Below are 14851 nucleotides of genomic sequence, written 5' to 3' on the forward strand. Positions count from 1 at the left end.
AAAATCTCTAAATGTGAGCTGATCTCATGTCATTAAACAGAAAACTGACCATTTTACATCTCAAATTGGAGAATATGCCACCCGTTTATTTGTTTATTGCTTTAATGTTTGTTTAGAAGTTTGTCCATGCATGTTTTCTAGCAACACTAAAAATAGTTTCCAAATAAAATATTTTACTTTGCAAAGAGAGAGATGTGTAAATAACAACAAACAATTGTATGAATGAACAGTACATGAAAATTCAACAGATACAATGTTGAAGTAAAGCCATAATACAAGAAATTTAAAGAGCTGCATGACATAACAATGATGATAGACAGTAGTCATAAAGTCTTTAGACAGTGTAGTGTCCGTTCATTGCATCAATGTCCAAACCCCTTAGCTTGGCAAATGATTCCACTCTGCCTTTCAGAGTGTGAAGCTCTCTCAGCCTGCATCAAAAGGAAGAAAAATAGTAATAAGGGGGAAAAGAAAAATCATGAAAAGGTTAAATCAAATGAAGAAACAGTTTGAAGATGAACAAAGACTCTGACCTTGCTATCTCTGCTCGCCTCCTAGCCTCTTCTGCCAATGTATTAATTTCTCTGAAGGTGTGGTGCTTCTCTGTCATCCCTTTTGACTCAACAGAGTGGAGGCCATGTAAGGTTCTCTGCTCAGTAGCCCATGCAGCCTCACGAGCTTCTCTACCGAAGTCATTTTTGTTGATGAATGCAGTCTGTTAATTTGCACAAACAAGAAGTCATATAACTATACGAGTATACTAATCATTGTATGAGTCTCATGGACTATATAATAAACCATCTGGCATACTTATATTTTGAACCCATTTCATGTTAGACATAACTGTTTGGATAAATTTATCTAAAAAACACTTCTAAGAAGGAAAAAAAAAGTAGGAAGGATAAATGAACTACATTTCTTCATAAATTGGCTTATGCATAAGCTAATTTGTTGAAGCTCTCCTATATAGCTTTTCCAAAATATTATAAATAAATTTATAAAAAGTTTATTTCATTTTTCCTTCATATTTTTCCCTCCCAAAAATGTTTCTAGAGAAATTTATCCAAAAAGGTCCAAGTTCATTTATTTTCTGCACAATTTTTTGCTGAAATTTATAACAGGTTTAGTCATGGTACTCACTCTTTGGTCTACCACCAGATTCCAAGCCCTTCCACTTAATGCATAGCGAACTGCAAACTTTAAAGGATCTAGAAATAGGTAAGTTACAATATTGTATAGCCAAATCACTCCTGTCCAGCCCCAACCAATACGTGTGATCCCAGCAACTTTCCAAGTGAGAGTGGCAGATATAACAGTTGCAATCTGTTGAGAATACACAGTGAAATGTAATAGTGAGGCTTTCCACTGAGCAAGTGCAAATAGTTTTAGAGGTCTGAATAAGTAATGCAGGAAAGGTTGAGAAAACCATATACCGCTTGAGCAATGATGAAGGCAGTGACAAGCAAAAGACCAGGTCTTTCTGTGTAGGACCAACCCCTTGATCGTGTCACGAAAATTAAGGCTTGACTAATTGTACTAACTTGAAGATAGACAGCAGATCCCAACATTGTATTCGTTGGATCACCGTTAGGAGCTTCTGGATCATAGTGAAAGTGTTTCACACCAAAATGGTTCTGTGGCAGAATTAATAATTCATTGTCATATCATTGCATGAAAGAAAAAGAAAGTAGTGGACAACTTGAAAGAAGATACTCACAGGAAAGAAATTTGTTTCGACAGCTATATAGAAGAAGATCACAGTCATTAGAGTCAGATAGCTACCAAGAACAATCCCAGTTGTAAAAATTTCACTAAGCTTCCAACTATCAGGAACTGGAGAAGGCTTAACCCTATCTTTAGATATTGTCATGATGGTACCTACAAGGATGCTAACAAATTAGGGGACAAGAAAGAAAGTATTTCATCTAATGGCCATCAAATTATAATGAGACTTGAGATTAAGTTACTAGAAAGTAGCTAATATTACCATCATTGAGAATGGCAATGACAAGAACCATAAAGGGAGGAAAGTCAAATTTCCAAAAGCTGTTCAGTAACATGAAACCAAGCTGAAATGATAAAAAAAAAAAGAAAAGAGATTCAAAATTAGAAGAAGGCTGATTATCAGGATCATTCTGAATATATTCTTCATGTACAAAAAGCTTACCACAATACGAATAGTGATAGATATAGCATATATCTGCAAAGGAAAAGGAATGAAAAAATCATGATTTGTTGTCCCGCTAAAAAAAAGAGCGTTGATGATACTTTCTCTAATACTTTTTTCTATCATTCTTTTTTATTAGTTAAAATTTATTGAAAATCACGAATTTTGTAGATTCGAAATCATTTAATGAGTTTCTCTCTTAATTTAGTGATAAGACCTATTAACATTTGTGATTTTTAATCAATCCTCAAGAATGCTAATAAGAGAGTGATAGAGTGAGTGTCAAATTTCTCAAAAACAACTATTTACACTTTCATATGTCGACAGGAGTAGATGGATTACAGTGTAATTTTTCATTCTCTGGAAAATTGCACGGCTAGTTAAAACTGCACTTATGATCACACTCAACCCAGGTTCTGTTAGGACTATGCCAGAAGCATTTCTGGCAGCATCTGTAGCATCTGCTACAGCAATACCAATGTCTGCTATCTTTAGGGCAGGTGCATCATTCACCCCATCACCAGTCATCCCACAAATGTGCTTTCTAACTTGTAACCTCTTCACAATCTCATACTTGTGCTCTGAGGGAAACACAGATGATCAAAAAGGGAACAAGACATTAAATTAGAGCTCGCTAGTCCCTAATGATAACCTCTTTCTTGGCTTACCAGGAAAGACTCCAGCAAAACCATCAACATTCTCAATGAGATCATCAACGGCAACAGCGCCCAATCCATCTTTATTTTCACCCAGCAGTGATGAAGAAGGATACATGTTGGTGCCCATCCCTAGACGTCTTCCTGTTTCCTTACCTATTGCAAGTTGATCACCTGAAAGGTTGTTTTTTGTTGCATCATAATATGAGCATCTGATCAGAGTTTTCTTATGTACATTAGAATTAAATTAGTGATTCCAAGAACACAAGGACAAGTTTATTATATATAGAGGTACAATCTCTCACTAATGGACAAAAACTAGCAAAAACTTTTTCATATGTTCGCTAATACCCAATGAGATAGGTCTTGCTATAGAAAAAAAAAATTTCAGGGTGTTCGAAATGTAGCTAAATGTCATGTTAAGTCATCCAATTTTAAGTTGATTTGTTTAATGGACTTTCTTCACTTCTCCAATATCTAGGACACATTGTTTTGTATGAATAGTCTAAATAATATCAATTAAAAAATTAATGAAAGCAAGGCTCTAAACTATCTATCAATCTGGTATTGGAAGGTCCTACATTCACATCCTCAATTCTTGATCTGCAAATCATCTATCTGTTGGATAATTTCACTTGATGTCAATTGATTTTAAGGTGAAATCTTTCATATTATCAGAGCCTATAGTTCATATTGGTAAATCACCTATTATGGTAGGCTCATATATTCTGGTAGACATATGTGGAGGGGAGATGTTAGAAGATCCTATATCGCTTGTCTCAATTTTGAAAGTACATTTTATATATTTGTTGAGTAATTTCACTTAATATCATTTTGTTTTAAGATGAAATCAAATATGTCAACAATTAGGATTATTCTAGTAGTCCTTCTATGCATGAATAAACTTTCTTTAAATACAAACTAGAACTAAGAATAAACTGAATAGTGATAATACAAGAATAAGTTTTCAAAATAGATGGTGACATTTATAATGTTCTTCACTCAACTTATAAATTCACTTGAATCATGCATGGTTTTATGTCTAGAACTTGTTTTTTCAGAGAAACATTTCCATAAAAAAGTTCTTATTGTAAAATGCAACCAAGAAACTTGCAATATCTTAAACGAAATCAAGTAATAGTGACACATACCAGTGATCATTTTGACACTCACGCCAAGATCTAGAGCTCTTCTAATTGTTTCTGCACTATCATGACGACTGACGAGGAGGATCAAAAAGAGGGAGAAGGCCAACAAACTCCCATGGTCCTCCAGGACTGTCTTTAGTTCCCTCAGGTACTTCCTAAATTGGAGAAAATTTTCATCGTTATAAAAAATAATTTTAATAATTGTACCTATTAAAAACTTTCATACCGCCAATCAATCAAAAATCACTTTGATATAAATTTTAAGGTAGTTATTATAAAACTTAATAAACTTATCATACATAGTGATTTGTGATTGGGTGAGAATATAAAATTATTCTATACTAATGAGATGATGGAGAATTCATTGGACAAACCTGGCGGGCAACTGCAAGAGAACGAAGTCCACGTTCTGCAAACTTCTCAATAATTGCATGAACCCTCTGTTGGATTTCTGATTTGTTATATGCAAGATTGAGAATCTACACAGTATAAGAGTTAAATAATCAGAAAATCTAGTTGGTAACATGGTTCTTAGAGTTAGAATGGATTATCTGCTACCTGCTCTGGTGCACCTTTGCTAACCCTGCGCATTTTACCAGCAGCATCAATGTATGTAAGTGCAGTTCTTTTATCCGTTGGATTGAATGGAAAGAAGTGAACTTCTTGTATTCCGGCTCGTGCCTTGCAAAATTAAAGGACCATTAGTAGACTAACCAAGTTTCAACTACAATCTACAGAAGAAAGTGGAAACTTGCCTTGCAGAATGCTACACTTCGAACAATGAAAATTTCATGTATGTTAACATATAAGCTATCATCTAAAAATTTATAAAAATTATGGAATTCACTGCAGAAAGAAAGGGCAAAAGGCTTTAGTGTTGTTAATCAAATAAGGAATTTTTGGACTTTACCTCCTTTGGGTTTGCCAACATTGAAACTATAGCACAATCAATTGCATCTTGGTTCTCTAGCCTTGATGCTCTTGCAGCCATAAGTACAACCATATCACTGTCCACATCTTTAACAAAAACCTGCCAGATGGTGATAATTGTTGGGAAAAAGAGAGTTAGCATTTGAGATTATGGATGTCATACATAGACAAATACTTAAACACCACCACACATAATTATTTATATGTACTTATATGTGCAGAATTTAATGGTCCCTTGCATGAAAAGGATTTTTTTTTCTATGCTATATCATAAATTTTATGTTGATTATCAATTATTAGCATCGCTATCATTTTCCCATAATATGTCATCATTCATGAAAGCAGGATGTTTCTTTAAGAAATTGAGTACTCTTGTTTCAGGAGTGAAATAGAATAGTTGTCCTTGAAGGATTCTTCCAAGTCATGTACAATACATGACACTTTACATTCTGATTTACCTGTTTCCATACTTTTGGCAGATATGAACTTTATATCAAACCAATTGTTATGTTGAGTTTTATTGTAGGAACTAAGAAGAATAAAGTTAAGACCTCAATGATATTCTTGTCCACATAAAGCTTGTTAAGAGTTAATGTTCCTGTTTTGTCACTACATAACACATCCATTCCAGCCATCTCTTCAATGGCAGTCATTCTCTTTGTTATGGCACCCTGCAAAGGATGCACCCATTATAGTCATTAGCTCAACTGCAAAATGATATCAAAAACTTAAAAAATACTAAATTCTTATGATATAGCTCAATTGATTGAGCATGGTGTGAGTTGTTGCGAATTCCTTGATATCGAGTTCGATTCCCATAAAAATAAAAAAATACATTGAAATGTTCAAATCAACGTTCTAAGTGTAGCATCACAAACCTGCTGAGCCAACTTGTGTGAACCAATAGCCATTGTAACAGAAAGAACAATTGGCATTGCAATAGGGATGCCTCCAATCAATAGCACAAGGAGGTTATCAATACCATTTCGGTAGTGCTTTCCGTGGATTGCATATATCACAATGATTTCAATAACCATGCCTGTAGAAAAACTAAGAGAGACGAGTAACACTAAAATTGTGGGTGATCGTAGCAACTCACTGTGATTTTTATTGAATAAGAGATGGCCTTTAAATAGCCATTGTACAACGTACTGAATTAACAAGAAGATAATAAAATATCTTATCAAATCAAAACTTACCAAAAAACTATCTTATCTAATCTGAAACCAAATAACTCAAAATCAAATAATTCCAGATAACTAAATCGGATATCCCGGATATCTTGGATATCTCGAATATCTCGGATATCTCGGATATCTCTAGAAATTTAAGATTATCCAACAAAACTCCCCCATAATCTTAAATTTCTCCTTCTTCTTTCATTTCGATGCTTCTTCCACCAGAGCGCGATACTCCTCTGTGTACCATGGCCCCGCGAGCCATGCAACGTCCAGCACCCCCTGCGTCGAGGTGGCCGATGCCTCTTTTGGGACACAAAAATACCCGTTGCTCTTTGGTCCACCTTTAAACCCAGAAAGTACTTCATGATGTCCAAATCGGTCATCACAAACTCCCTCTTCACTTCTTTAAACTCCTCAACTAGCTCAGCTTTACTTCCCATCTCACTCTTCTCAATTGATCCGATCTCCTCATCCGTTGCTTTCTTCCGTCTTTCATCAAGTACCACCTCTTCAGATTTTATGTCTTCTGTTCTTGTCAATAGACATACTACATGTAACTCGTCAGTGGAGTTGTAGATGTCTTGCAAGCTCCGAGTTCTAAGTTGCTCAGGTTCATCATCTTCCTCGGAATGCTCATTGGTCCTATCCGAGCTTCTCCCTATTATCTCCGAGTTCTCCCTTTCAGAGTTCGAGCTCCCCGAGGTCGTTTCCGAGTTACTCCAACTCCACTCACTTTCCTCATCTACTTGGACATCTCGGCTTACCAGAATTTTACCTGTAACAGGGTTATACAATTTGTAGGCTTTTGCCTTTTCATCATACCCGATCAAAATGTACTTCTTGCTCCTATCATCAAGCTTCGTTCTGAGCTGAGCTGGAACATGACCGTAAGCAAGGCTTCCAAAGATCTTGAAGTGACGTATACTCGGTTTTTGTCCACTCCATGCTTCTTGAGGTGTCACATCATCCAATTTTGAATGTGGGCACCTGTTCTGTATATATATAGCACACTGTACTGCCTCTGCCCAAAACTTCTCAGGCATATTCTTCCCTTTAAGCATGGTTCGGACCATTTCAAGAATAGTACGATTCTTTCTTTCAGCTACTCCATTTTGTTGTGGTGAATATGGAGCTGTGAGAAGACGCTTTATACCTTGCTCTTCACAGTATTCCATAAACTCTGCCGATGTGAATTCTCCACCTCTGTCCGACCTCAAAGCTTTAATTTGCTTGTTAGTCTCTTTCTCCACCATGACTTTAAACTTCTTAAAAGCTTCAAATGCCTTTGATTTTTCTTGCAAAAAATATACCCAGGTCTTTCGAGAGAAATCATCTATGAAAGAGATGAAATATTTCTTACCACTGAAAGATGCTGGAGAGATTGGTCCACACAAGTCAGTGTGTATCAGCCCAAGTTGCTCCTTCGCTTTGTGCTCGGACGAGCTCGGAAAACTTGTCCTTGTATGCTTTCCAAGTACACACGCTTCACAAAACTTCTTGTCAAACTCAACACCACGTAGTCCGAGTACCAACTCCTTCCTTGATAGCTCGGCCAAGCCTCCAAAGTTTAAATGCCCAAAACGAAAATGCCACATCATGGCTTCATCCTTCACGTCCAGCTTCAAGCACTTATTTTGAAGGATGTTCAGCTCCAGTTTATACATCCTATTCTTTTTCATCTCCACTCGGGCTATCAAACGATCATGCTTGTCCTTCAAATAAAGCACTCGATCCTTCATCAGAACCGAGTTGCCTTTCTCCATCATCTGCCCCATGCTTAAGATGTTGCTCTTAAGTTCGGGAACGTAGTAGGCATTCCTTATTTCTCCAACTCGTCCATCCTTCTGTATAAACTTGATGGTTCCACGCCCTTTTACCGCCACCTTGGAATCATCCCCAAATGACACGAATCCAGCCTTTACCTTGATGAGTTCATTGAAGAAACTTTCTTCTCCACACATATGATTGCTCGCTCCAGTGTCCAAATACCAGATCGAGTTGTTTAGGCAACTCGAATCAAGCTCGGCTTCTGACTTCTCATATGAGCTTGGAGGCTCAATTGTTGATCTCTCGACGCAACTCAAGTTTAGCTGGACCTCGGAGGCAGAACTCGGACGTAGCTTGGTCTCCGAGCTCTGCGTCATCATCAAAATTCCTGCTTCCTTGTCCTCTTCTTCTGTGAGAAGATTCTTCCCTTTTTCTTCACTTCGGCTTTTAGCTCGGCAATACTTTGCTATGTGACCGTATTTGCCACAGTTGTAGCAATTTGCCGATCTGCATTCCTTTGCGTAGTGGCCGAGTTTGCCACACTTATAACATTCCACCTCGGACCTCGGCTGACTTCCTTGGCTACGATCACTTCGTCCTTGTCCACCTCCATGGTCACCTCGTCCTCGACCTCGTCCTTGATCACCTCCATGATCACCTCGTCCTTTGCCTCGTCCTCCATGATCACCTCGTCCTTGTCCTCCTGATCTTCGGCCCTGAGTGTTCCGAGTTTCATTCAAATCAAGTTGCGCCTGTAATGCTTGATCAAGAGTATTCTTCATCTTCCTCCTCCTTTGTTCGTGGGCTTCGAGTGACCCAGCGAGCTCTTCCACTGAGAGAACTGACAAGTCCTTTGACTCCTCAATTACGCATGCAATACTCTCGAAATCATCTGTTAATGATCTCAAGATTTTCTCCACAATTCTACTTGCTGGCATTGGCTCCCCATTCCTTCCTAGTTGGTTAGCCACCTTCTCCACCCGAGTTATGTACTCGGATACTTGTTCCTTATCCTCCATCTTCAAACTCTCAAACTCTCCTCGGAGAGTTTGAAGTCGGATCTGTCTGACACGGTGGTTACCTCTGTGCGCAACCTCTAAGATCTTCCATGCTTCCTTTGAAGATGCAGCGTTTGCAATCTTCTCGAAACCTGACTCATCCACGGCATTGTACAAAAAATACAAAGCTGATTTGTCCTTCACTCGTGTCTTTTCCAATGCGGCAATCTGAGCCACAGATTGGTCTTCGTCCTCCTCGGGTTCTTGGAACCCCTTCTCCACTATGTCCCATAGACTTTGGGAACCCAACAGGGTCTTCATTTGTAAACACCAATTATCATAATTGGTTTTCTTTGACAGTTGTGGTACGGTCATTCCATTCACAACCTTTGTCATTACTCTCTCTTTCTTCTTTCTTCCCCCTTCACAGGCGCACACTGTTTTCCCCTCACACTCGGCACTCAGAGCATATAGCTCTGATACCAATTTGTAGAAAAACTAAGAGAGACGAGTAACACTAAAATTGTGGGTGATCGTAGCAACTCACTGTGATTTTTATTGAATAAGAGATGGCCTTTAAATAGCCATTGTACAACGTACTGAATTAACAAGAAGATAATAAAATATCTTATCAAATCAAAACTTACCAAAAAACTATCTTATCTAATCTGAAACCAAATAACTCAAAATCAAATAATTCCAGATAACTAAATCGGATATCCCGGATATCTTGGATATCTCGAATATCTCGGATATCTCGGATATCTCTAGAAATTTAAGATTATCCAACAATGCCAACAGCAATTGAACAGATGCAGAAGTTCCCAATAGATGTTAGAACCTGTAACAATTATGTGATGTCACTGAGCATTATCCTGACAATATTTCTCACGGAGATGTTTTTACTTGAGACAGAAAACACTCATTCACCAACATTAAGGACACTACAAATCCTATATATGAACCTTCTGGAAATGTCCAATATGTGTTGTGTTTTCCACAAGATGAGCTGCCTTCCCGAAAAAGGTGTGAACTCCGGTTGCAATAACTACTGCCTCAATTTCTCCTTGCTTGCAAGTTGAACCAGAATATACTCCATCTCCAGGATTTTTGGTGACAGGAAGTGACTCTCCAGTAAGAGCAGACTGAAATACATAGAAAAACATATGCAAGAGGGTCATGTGTAAGATGATATGATAAAGCATAATATTAGTAACGATCTATGAAGCACTGACTCAGACATGGACACCCGACACGACTCAGACACCAACTAATGTCCAAAAAGTAGGAGACGACATATATATAAGTTTAACACTTTTATATGATAATGATCCATAAAAGATGAACTAAATTTTTTATAAGTTAAAACAATGAGTAATTTTTATGAAAATGAGTCTCACTATGAATATAAAAATGTCACCAGCCTTACATATATATTAATAAGTTGACTTCTGAATTATATTTTTTTTAAATAGGAGGGTTAGATGAGTGTTTAGTTAAGAATATGGATAGACTCACACTTTTGACTCGTGTCCAAGTCGTGTTAGACGGGTATTAAAGTTATGTTAGAAAGGTTTCCAAGAAAAAATAAATTTAATTGTGACACATTAGAGAGGTGTCAGACGTGTGTCAAGGCCAAGACGTGTCTGACAGATATCATGTAACATACGTCGACATGGAATTCTATCGGTGTTTCATAGGTAATGAAGTCACATCTCATCTATCTATGCATCAAACACTTAATTTCTTATCCATGTAAAAATGATATTTCTTATTTAGTTCACATATTCTCTTAGTCTAACTTAGTTGATATGGAAAAACCTCAACCATTAACAGCCAATTTTACCTGATCAATCTTCAAAGGATCGCCTTCAAGGAGACGTGCATCAGCAGGAATGATGTCACCAAGCTTGATGCTAATTATGTCTCCAGGAACCAACACTGAAGCTTCTTCTTCACTCCATTTTCCATCGCGAAGTATCTGTTAATGTAATTAGATGTCAAAGGAAACGGAAACAAGACAAGATAACAACGATATTGGAAGAGAAATCTGAGAGGAAAACAATGTGAGACCCCATATCCGTTCTTTTTTTTTCTCTTCCTCACTATCACTCTCATACTCTTTTCTCCTTCCCTCATTCACTCTCAAATTTCCTTGTCTTCTCTTTGCCTTTTGTCTTTCTCTGGAACCATTAAGTGGTGGAGCTGAGGAGTTGTGTTGGAAGCTAGCAGAGGCGCGGGTTTTCTTTCTTCTCCGTTGATTTTCTCCGTCCGTCCTCCATCTTCTTCTCCATTCTCCGCGATCCCGAAGCTCGGATTCTTCACCGAGGTAAGGGAAGCTAGGATTTTGTGCTGGTTGTTGTTGAGTGAGTTAGAAACTCACGGATTGTCTAATTCTTGGAGATTTGATGGCTGTGTTTGATAGATTTTCATTTTCGGGGTTTCGTGGTTTGATGAAAATTTGGGGTTTTTGGTTTCTTGATGGAAGGTTGAACATTGATGATTTTTCTTGAGTTTTGGATGCATGCATGTCGTGATTGTTGATGTTCTTGGGTTGCATGTGGTTGATAGTATTGCATTTGAGTTGTAGCATGGTTTGGGTCTCCTTGGATTGCAAGTTCATGAAGGTTTTGGGTAAAAACGAAGCTGAAATCCATGGAGTTTTTGGAAGTTCAGAAACCCACAGCTATAGCCGTGGAATCACAGCTATAGCCGTGGAAGAAAATGCACTTGTAGGAACCCACAGCTATAGCCGTGGATTTGCAGCCACAACCATGAGAAGGAAAAATGTGATGGCAGAGACTTGCAGCTATGGCTGTAGTTTTTCCAGCCATAGCTGTGGAAAATTAATTAGAATGACAGAAACTTGCAGCTATGGCCGTGGATTTGCAGCTATGGCTGTGGAAAGAAAAAAACTGAACTGCCAGAGAGTTGCAGCTAAAGCGCTGGATTGAGCGCTGCAGCGGTGGGCCTTGATGACCGAATTTGGTCTTAAGGTCTTCATGAAAGTTGTATCCTTGGATCTTAGCTTTCCAATGGCGTTGGAATCACCCAAAAAGGAGTTCTAGAACTCCAGATATGGCTGTTTTAGTGAAGAGAGGTCAAGCTGTCAGCATTACATCTAGCTGTTGCGGTTTTTAGAATTTTTAATAAGGTAAATGAAGGAATTAGGACTTGGTGTCTTCATGAGAGTTGTAGGAAACCTTCTTATCTTTAATATGAGATAAGGATGAGCATGGTAGGAGTAGTATAGCTCCTGATGCGCTGTTTTCTGTGAAGGTTGCCATTTCACATTTAGTGATTTGGTTAAGCTGAAAGTTGTTTTAGGTGCTTAGGCTGATTGATGTTGTTTGGGTGGGTATAATTGACAAGATAGATGAGTTGTAAACCAGATGGATGAGCCGTGTTATGTGTTGAATATGTTATATGTTGATTAATGATGTTAATGCCGTATGATGAAAAGCTAAACTGTGTCGAATGTTGTTTATGTTGATAATTGATGAATATGATGTGATGACTAGCTGAAATTGCTGATTGATGATGTTGAGCTGTGTTAAGTGTATGTTGCTGTAAGATGCTTAGACGTGCTGTAAGACGATAGGTTGTGCTATTAAGCTGAGTTGTGCTATGTGATGCTAATGCTAAACTTTATTGTTTGAGTCGAGTTGAATTATATGCTGATAATTGTTGAATTTTGCTGTGATTGCTGAGCTGAGATGTAATTGATAAATATGTTGTGCTGACTAGATGTAAATGCTGAAAAATGATATTAAGCTGTAATAGATGTATCTCGCTATGCTGAGCTGGGCTGTTATTGATAATTTTAAATGCTGATTTATAATATGGCTATGCTCTAGAATGACGAGCTGTGTAATGAGTAGTAAGCTGTGTCGAATACTACTTAGCTGTGCTGTCTGCTGATTTTGCTGTGTTGTTTATTGATGAGCTGTATGCTGTATTTAGCCACTATTGTGGTGCTGTTATAACCGCTATGTCGGTGCTATTAGCCACTATTGTGGTGCTGTTATAGCCGCTAAGTCGGTGCTGTAGCCGTTCAGTCGGTGCTGTTGTCTTCCACATGCGTGGTGCTGTTATAACCGCTCAGTCGGTGCTGTTGTCGGCCACATACATGGTGCTGTAATTGCCGCTAAGTCGGTGTTGATATTGCCGCTTTGCGGTGCCGTTATAACCACTTGAAGTGGTGTTGTTGTTGCTACTATGCAGTGTTGATGTAGCCGCATCGTGGTGCTAGTATTGATGAGTGGTATAAGCTGTGCAGATGCGATGATACTTAAAATGATGAATTTTAATTATATTGCTATGTATATGCTGATTTTTAATTGCACTAGCTTACCCTTTTGCTGTTTTCCATGGTGTTTGGACTGCGATGATCATACATGTGTATGGGAGCAGAACAGGAATAGGTGGGCGTCTAGTGGTGAGTCTCCGGCGGAACCATGGAGCTGTTTTGCTGTGTGGTTATTTTGCTTGTGGCTACTTGGGATAGTAGCATTTGGTTGTAATTTTCTTTGGTGCACTTTAACTCTAGTTAGACTGGAACTTTGTATATTTATATATTCTAGATCCTATATTCATATACTTGTTCTATCTGTCTGGTGTTACTAGTGTGCTATGCCGTGTGTAGTGACCAGCCAGGTCGTTACACTTTAGTGGTATCAGAGCAGTTCGAGTCTAGTGGACACTCTTTGGGGGTGGTTCCTTTAGGCTTTTGTTGTGCTGAGCTCTGTGTTGTGCTGTCTTGCTGTGTTGTCTTGTTGTGTTATTTGTTGTGCTGATTGCTGTGTTGTTTTCTTGTGCTGTTGATGGTTGTTTGGTTTAGTTATTGTGTACTGAAGATGCTGTTACTTCTGTAGACAATGACTATAACCAATGAGCTGATAGCCAGTGCCATAGAGATGATGGCTATGGCTATGCAGCAACAAAATTCTTATTTTACTAGGATGGATGCTGATAGAGCTGCAGCTGGTGCAGCAAGGCCCTTGGGGTGGTAGGAGAGCCGAGATCTAGCTGAGTTCCGGAAATGTCATCCTCCTCAGTTCAAGGGAGATGCATACCCAGAGGTAGCTGACCACTGGATCTGTGAGATGGAGAAGATTTTCACTGTGCTGGGATGTTTCAAGAGAGGAGACTGGCATATGCTGTCTACATGCTGGCTGGGGGAGGTTGAGCATTGGTGGAGGGGTACAAGGTGAACTTGATCTGTTTACCTTGGGTGGATATTGACATAGTCTTAGGGATGGATTGGTTGTCTGCCAGTCGCATCCTTAAAGATTGTGCCAATAGGCGGTTGATCTTTCCTCAGGTGGAGGAGGAGCTATTGATTTCAGCTGGTCAAGCTGAATCATTATTGAGGGATGGAGCAGAGTGTTGTTTTCTGCTTGCTGCTATGAGTGTGGAGACCGAGTGGGTCATTGTTGAGATTGATGTGGTGAGAGATTTTGCTGAGGTGTTCCTTGATGAGGTGCCTGGATTGCCTCCTGTTAGGAAGATGGAGTTTAGCATTGACTTGGTTCCAGGTGCGGGGCCAGTGTTGGTGGCTCCCTATGGGATGGCTCCTGCTGAGCTGGTTGAGCTGAAAGGTCAGTTGGAGGACCTGTTAGAGAAGCAGTTGGTGTAACCGAATGTATCACTGTGGGGTGCTCCCGTGTTGTTGGTGAAGAAGAAAGTTGGAGGTAGTCGATTGTGTGTTGATTTCAGGCAGTGGAGCAAGTTGACCATTAAGAATAAATATTCACTTCTCCGGATAGATGACTTTATGGATCAAATGAGCGGAGCATCCGTTTTCTCGAAGATTGACTTAAGGTCAGGATATCACCAGATAAGGGCGAAGGAGGGTGACATACCGAAGACTGCTTTCAGGACTAGGTATGGTCACTACGAGTATGTTGTGATGCTGTTTGGCGTGACCAACGCCTCTGCTGTGTTCATGGATTACATGAACAGGATCTTTCGGTCGTTCTTGGATAAATTCGTTGTGGTGTTC

The 14851-nt window shown here is 38.9% G+C and overlaps 4 protein-coding genes across 4 annotated transcripts; 1 reads left to right on the forward strand and 3 right to left on the reverse strand.

The window, feature by feature from the left end:
* Window positions 1-270: 270 nt before the first annotated feature.
* On the reverse strand, window positions 271-3031 carry LOC109818673 (plasma membrane ATPase 2). The gene is made up of 9 exons (XM_029268902.2): window positions 2836-3031; window positions 2510-2748; window positions 2168-2200; window positions 1988-2069; window positions 1718-1878; window positions 1434-1634; window positions 1141-1323; window positions 534-715; window positions 271-431 (listed from the first exon to the last, which is right to left on the reverse strand). Exons 1-9 carry the CDS (start codon window positions 2951-2953, stop codon window positions 335-337), a joined length of 1296 nt encoding a protein of 431 aa, XP_029124735.2. The 5' UTR covers window positions 2954-3031; the 3' UTR covers window positions 271-334.
* Window positions 3032-4033: 1002 nt separating this feature from the next.
* LOC145950336 (plasma membrane ATPase 2-like) lies at window positions 4034-5043 on the reverse strand. Its single transcript, XM_083061424.1, has 4 exons — window positions 4882-5043; window positions 4530-4652; window positions 4346-4450; window positions 4034-4126 (listed from the first exon to the last, which is right to left on the reverse strand). Exons 1-4 carry the CDS (start codon window positions 5041-5043, stop codon window positions 4034-4036), a joined length of 483 nt encoding a protein of 160 aa, XP_082917550.1.
* An 873-nt stretch (window positions 5044-5916) lies between these two features.
* On the reverse strand, window positions 5917-11377 carry LOC145950337 (uncharacterized). The gene is made up of 7 exons (XM_083061425.1): window positions 11231-11377; window positions 10694-10828; window positions 9813-9992; window positions 9643-9688; window positions 8778-8999; window positions 6424-8315; window positions 5917-5940 (listed from the first exon to the last, which is right to left on the reverse strand). Exons 1-7 carry the CDS (start codon window positions 11375-11377, stop codon window positions 5917-5919), a joined length of 2646 nt encoding a protein of 881 aa, XP_082917551.1.
* A 2727-nt stretch (window positions 11378-14104) lies between these two features.
* LOC145950338 (uncharacterized) lies at window positions 14105-14485 on the forward strand. Its single transcript, XM_083061426.1, has one exon. It carries the CDS (start codon window positions 14105-14107, stop codon window positions 14483-14485), a length of 381 nt encoding a protein of 126 aa, XP_082917552.1.
* Window positions 14486-14851: the final 366 nt, after the last annotated feature.

The sequence above is a fragment of the Cajanus cajan genome, chromosome 8 (genome assembly GCF_000230855.2).
Source record: "Cajanus cajan strain Asha chromosome 8, NIPB_CcT2T_4, whole genome shotgun sequence".
NCBI classification, from domain to species: Eukaryota; Viridiplantae; Streptophyta; class Magnoliopsida; order Fabales; family Fabaceae; genus Cajanus; species Cajanus cajan.

Excerpts from the sequence above, each read along its gene's own strand:
- LOC109818673 (XM_029268902.2), bottom strand. The coding sequence starts at position 2,953 with ATGGGCACCAACATGTATCCTTCTTCATCACTGCTGGGTGAAAATAAA. Across the intron at positions 2,070-2,167 it reads CTATCACTATTCGTATTGTG|CTTGGTTTCATGTTACTGAA; the intron begins GTAAGCTTTTTG and ends TTATCATTTCAG. Across the intron at positions 1,635-1,717 it reads TCGAAACAAATTTCTTTCCT|AACCATTTTGGTGTGAAACA; the intron begins GTGAGTATCTTC and ends ATTCTGCCACAG.
- LOC145950336 (XM_083061424.1), bottom strand. The coding sequence starts at position 5,043 with ATGCTAACTCTCTTTTTCCCAACAATTATCACCATCTGGCAGGTTTTT. Across the intron at positions 4,653-4,881 it reads TGTTGGCAAACCCAAAGGAG|GCACGAGCCGGAATACAAGA; the intron begins GTAAAGTCCAAA and ends TAATTTTGCAAG. Across the intron at positions 4,451-4,529 it reads GCAAAGGTGCACCAGAGCAG|ATTCTCAATCTTGCATATAA; the intron begins GTAGCAGATAAT and ends TATACTGTGTAG.
- LOC145950337 (XM_083061425.1), bottom strand. The coding sequence starts at position 11,377 with ATGCATGCATCCAAAACTCAAGAAAAATCATCAATGTTCAACCTTCCA. Across the intron at positions 9,689-9,812 it reads ATATTGGACATTTCCAGAAG|GTTCTAACATCTATTGGGAA; the intron begins GTTCATATATAG and ends TAATTGTTACAG. Across the intron at positions 5,941-6,423 it reads AGTACTTTCTGGGTTTAAAG|GCATGGTTATTGAAATCATT; the intron begins GTGGACCAAAGA and ends GTTTTTCTACAG.
- LOC145950338 (XM_083061426.1), top strand. The coding sequence starts at position 14,105 with ATGGATTGGTTGTCTGCCAGTCGCATCCTTAAAGATTGTGCCAATAGG.